The sequence below is a fragment of the Salvelinus sp. IW2-2015 genome, unplaced genomic scaffold, assembly GCF_002910315.2.
Source record: "Salvelinus sp. IW2-2015 unplaced genomic scaffold, ASM291031v2 Un_scaffold2838, whole genome shotgun sequence".
NCBI lineage: Eukaryota > Metazoa > Chordata > Actinopteri > Salmoniformes > Salmonidae > Salvelinus > Salvelinus sp. IW2-2015.
The window spans coordinates 19,372-24,278 of record NW_019944138.1 but is presented as its reverse complement, the minus strand read 5'-3'; the positions used below and the strand labels follow the sequence as shown (position 1 = coordinate 24,278).

Genomic DNA, 4,907 nt, shown 5'->3' with positions numbered 1-4,907 from the left:
ATAGGCTATTGTTCATATGAGTTAACGGCATGATACATCAAATTGTAAATATATATATTTTTTTCCAGTGCTAAACCATAAGTGGATAAAAAAAACTGCCTCTATAGTCTACGTAAGTGATGACGCAATCATAACAAGTATGCATTTATTTTAAGGAGAAACCTTGTAAGAAAGCAAAGCGAAGAAGCCCGCTAGTCGTAATGCCACCAAAGTGGGTGGGCACACTTCCTAAGTATAAGTATGGAAACAACCTCGTCTCGTCCTAACGGATTTCTACTACAGAGGAGACGGAGATGAGCGCTAYCACAATGAGACCACAGCCAGCAATGATGAGATTACACCTGGTGAGTATTTTACCTTCACCTTGTTTATATTCTCCGTGGACTATGTTTTGGCGAAGGGGTTTATTCTAACGATTGAATAGATTATTCCAAACGAGTGAATTGTGAGATTAGAACAGTGTGCAGACGAACGATACATCTCGGTTATATTCGATGCGATGCGCTTCTTCATCAGAACGCAGGACAGGTAGGTCGCCTATTCTGTGTTTAAATCATCTTTGTRGATAGACATTGTAGCTCTTGGTCTTTGGTGAAGGGGAGACTAATATTAATAAAAATTAGAATTTTCTAACTGTGATTGTTTTTGAAACAAGCACATTACTCGTTGTACGGACGAAGGTTTGATCAAATTGCTTTTACATATTTCGTATTTTGTATTTTAATGTAAACTAAGTCGATCATGTTTATTCTGAGGGATGCGTCATTGACTATTATAAATAGTACCGGCTTCATAGGGCCTAAACACCAACATGCTGCAATATTTCTCGACCACATGACTCTTCTGACATAGGTGTGTATTGTATTTTCAACTCTCTCCGTCATGACTCAATTTGTTTCAGGCTGAATTTGCATAACTTGTTGGTTAAAGATGGTTCCCGCCCCTACTCATACCATGTTTTTAACTTATTCCTAACCAATCCTAAAAAGGAAACATGAACTGCATTATTATTTATGTCAATAAGCAATTTTTTTTTTTTTTTTTTAAACATTTAACTAGGCAAGTCAGTTAAGAACAAATTCTTATTTACAATGACGCCTAGGAAACAACTGCCTTGTTCAGGGCAGAACGACAGATGTTTACCTTGTCACTGGACTCAGTCTTGCAACCTTTCGGTTACTGGCCCACGCTCTAACCCTAGGCTACCTGCTGCCCAATAGGCTAATGGAGTTGAGTTGATGGATTATGTTTTTATTTCCCGTAGGACCAATTTGAAGTGAATTCAGATTCCATAGATAGTGAGTGACTGCTGTGAGAATCTGTCCCAGAAGTGCTTGCTTCTGGCCAACGTGTGCTTAGTAGTCAGGGATGAGTTGCATAATAATGTAGGTTATTACACTGGTGGTGTGTAGTTCCCACTCTCTGTTAGTAGATCAGGGGATGATGTGCCATAATAATGCTAGGTTATTACACTGGTGGTAGTGTAGTTCTCACCTCTCTGTTAGTAGTCAGGGGATGAGTGCCATATAATGCTAGGTTATTACACTAGTGGTAGTGAGTTTCACCTCTGTTAGTAGTCAGGAGATGATAATAATAATGCTAGTTATTACACTGGTAGTGGTGTACTTCTCACCTCTCTGTTTGGTAGAGAAAGCACAGTGTTCCTTTGATGTTTTGCATGGTGTCCTTCCTATCTGGGCCTCATAAAGTGGTTTTGCATATGTCCATGTTGAGATTGTATCGGATAAGAACCAGTAGAGAACTTGTATGAAAATACCTTGTTCTATTTCATTGGAACTCTTTATATAGTGTGTGTGTGTGTGTGTGTGTGTGTGTGTGTGTGTGTGTGTGTGGTGTGTGTGTGTGTGTGTGTGTGTGGTGTGTGTGTGTTGTGTGTGTGTGTGTGTGTGTGTGTGTGTGTGTGTGTGGGTGTGTGTGTGTGTTGTGTGTGTGTGTGTGTGTGCGTGCGCGCGCGTGCAGCGTGCGTGCGTGTGTTAAATGATTGAAACACAGATACACATTGTGTCTGATATGATAGGCTACACTTGCCTTTGTGTAAATGAATGCAGGTGGTATTAATTTGTAAGCAGTGCCAGGGAGCTATTCTTCTATGTGGATAGTTCTACATGTGGCTTGTTATCTTTGAACTCTTTACTCTTATGCTCTGCCCTCGGTGGTGTCTGCACTCGGTGGTCGTCTGCACTCGGGCGTTCTGTTAGAGAAACTTCCCCAAATGAGCCGTTCACGAGGTGACAGAGAGAAATGCGTCAAAAGGTCACCCTTTAACGCCCTGCAGAATTAAACACAAATCTTTTTTTTGTTGTCAAATACTGAGGCTTTACAACACACACACACACACACACACACACACACACACACACACACACACACACACACACACACACACACATCACCTAACGTTTATTAAGAAAGGAACACATAATCCTGAAGGGAACCCTCCTTACAGCGACTACAGTAACTTCCTCTTTTACATCAACAGTAGTAGTGATGCAGTCAGTAGACTGTTGTGTTTCTGTCATACCGGTCTACTCTAATAACATTGAAKCACTGAGAGACAGTGTCTCTATRCTTTTCTCTGCTCTTTAAGTTGTTGTCACATACTGTGGAAACAGCATGACTGATGCCATTTTAAATTATTACAGGAACACGTTTCCATTGTGGGTTTCAGCCTAGTTCTCAGGTGAGTTAGGTGGTATGTGTAAACATCCTCTAAAATGACTCGGAAGTTGGTGGAAATGTCCARTGAAAGAATCCTTAAAAACAAACGGAATARAAATATATATTTATATATATCAGATTCAGTTRCARCAGAAATGTTTATATAATCTTTAGTTAATCATTAACAAATACCCACATGACCGTTGCCAAACTGTTGCTACGGCCTCCCACTCATAAGTGACAATCTGTTGTAACGCTGCATAAATCAGAGGCATTGGAACACAGCCTGGGACTAAATGACATGGAGATCAATGCCATACTCTGCCATGGTTACACATACAGTATGAATCTCTGCTATGGCTGCTACTGTTTGGTTTTAATACTTGGCTACCTGCGTGTCCTCTTACAGGTTTCTAAAAGTTAGTTGGTGGGCTGACTGACCCAAATATTGATTGTGACTTTTATTTCTTATTCTTATTTTTTTTGTATTTTTTTTAAACTGCATTGTTGGTTAAAGGCTTGTTAGTACGCATTTCACTGTAAGGTCTTACACCTGTCGTATTCGGGCGCATGTGACWAATAACATTTGATTTGATTGTAAGAGTTGAACGTGCCAGATTTGTCATTCGCCTAGGTTTAATTAAGTTGTAATGTCTCACGGTATGTGTATGTTATATAATCTGTATAATAACATTTGATTTGTTATGGGTATTATGGGTACRGACCCATCTCATCTGCTCATAGCTGGGGTCGTTGATGGTTTTATGATTTCATCAAGAGAGCTGTTTGATGCCAGGCCTCCCACTAGTAGGGTGCTCTGTGTGTGTCCCAAATAGTACCCTAATCCCTATATAGTGCACTACTTTTGACCAGGGCCCATAGGGCTTTGGCACTATGTAGGGAATAGGGTGCCATTTGGGATGTGACCTCTGAGGCCTTTAATGGGGGATTTTACAGCAGTCCGTTTAGTTAGAGGCAGAGGGCTGGGTCAGTCTGTCTGTGTGTTTGATGTCTCTGAAGAGCTGAAATCCCCAGGCAGAKCACCTGGACAGCAGTACTGACTCCATCCATCCATCCCTCAGCTCTCCAGCCTTCTGATCCTCCATTGTAATAGGCCTAATGATATGTGCCATATAGCCGACCCTGTTATCCAAAGCGACTTACCGCTTGTGTGTGCATACATTTGGTCCTCCATAGTCGTGTTGCTTGACATTTTTCACCGAACTTAGAACGTCTGGAGGCGAGTCTACTGAAGTGTGCATTCGTTCACTACTTCCCACAAATCTAAAAGCATTGGATTGGTGCGGGGATGGGCTCGTGGGAATTTCCACTATATTTCTTATACCAGTCGTCTCCTTTCAAGTTAGTTAAAAGGGCAGTGCAGCGATTTTCCAGTTTTATTCATGTTATTTCCGCACTATGATGTCGAAATAACACTCTCAAATTGTGAAAATGATGATAATGTCCTTTTAGAGTAAGCGCTTTTAAAAAAGACAAAGCCTGTTCAGGTGGGATGGCGTTTTTGGCCACAGCATGACATCACAATACGATTGGATCATTCTGACCAATGAGCGGTTATATTTGAAGGGGTTAACGGGGTAGGCTCTTCAGCAGGGTTCTCCAACCTTTTCTAGCATGAGAGCTACTTTTAAAAAACACGTCACGAGCTGCTCATTTTTTTCTAACTTTCAAATAGGTACATTGGTTCTCTTCTTCTCTCTCCCCTGCAACTCTTTCCTGGTCCTTAGTGTACAACATAAAGTAGTGTACTATTGTCAACTCTTCCCCTGGTCCTTAGTGTACACAGAAAGTAGTGTACTATGTTATCACTTTCCCCTGGTCCTTAGTGTACACAGAAAGTAGTGTACTAATGTATCAACTCTTCCCTGGTCTTAGTGTACAACAGAAATAAGTTGTACTATGTTTTTGACAACATAGCTGGTCAAATAATGGTTCATAAACATATCTAGTAGATGCTCTGAGTCCATGTTAATGATGACATCACATCAGAAGACCTATAGGGCCCCACAGTGGAGGTGTCATAGTAGATGTTCTGAGTCCATGTTAATGATGACATCACATCAGAAGACCTATAGGCCCACAGTGGAGGTGTCATAGTAGATGTTTGAGTCCATGTTAATGATGACATCACATCAGAAGACCTATAGGGCCCCACAGTGGAGGTGTCATAGTAGATGCTCTGAGTCCATGTTAATGATGACATCACA

At 41.0% G+C, this 4,907-nt stretch overlaps 1 protein-coding gene across 1 annotated transcript in view; it reads left to right on the top strand.

Annotated features, from left to right (window-relative positions):
* Positions 1-200: 200 nt before the first annotated feature.
* Positions 201-4,907, top strand: part of LOC112074826 (tumor necrosis factor receptor superfamily member 11B) — a gene marked incomplete at its 3' end in the record, with an annotated part of 22,274 nt that continues 17,567 nt past the window's right edge. The window contains exon 1 of the mRNA XM_024141924.2: positions 201-344. Within this exon, the coding sequence (XP_023997692.2) occupies positions 294-344 (51 nt within the window). The remainder of the gene's footprint in view (positions 345-4,907) is intronic.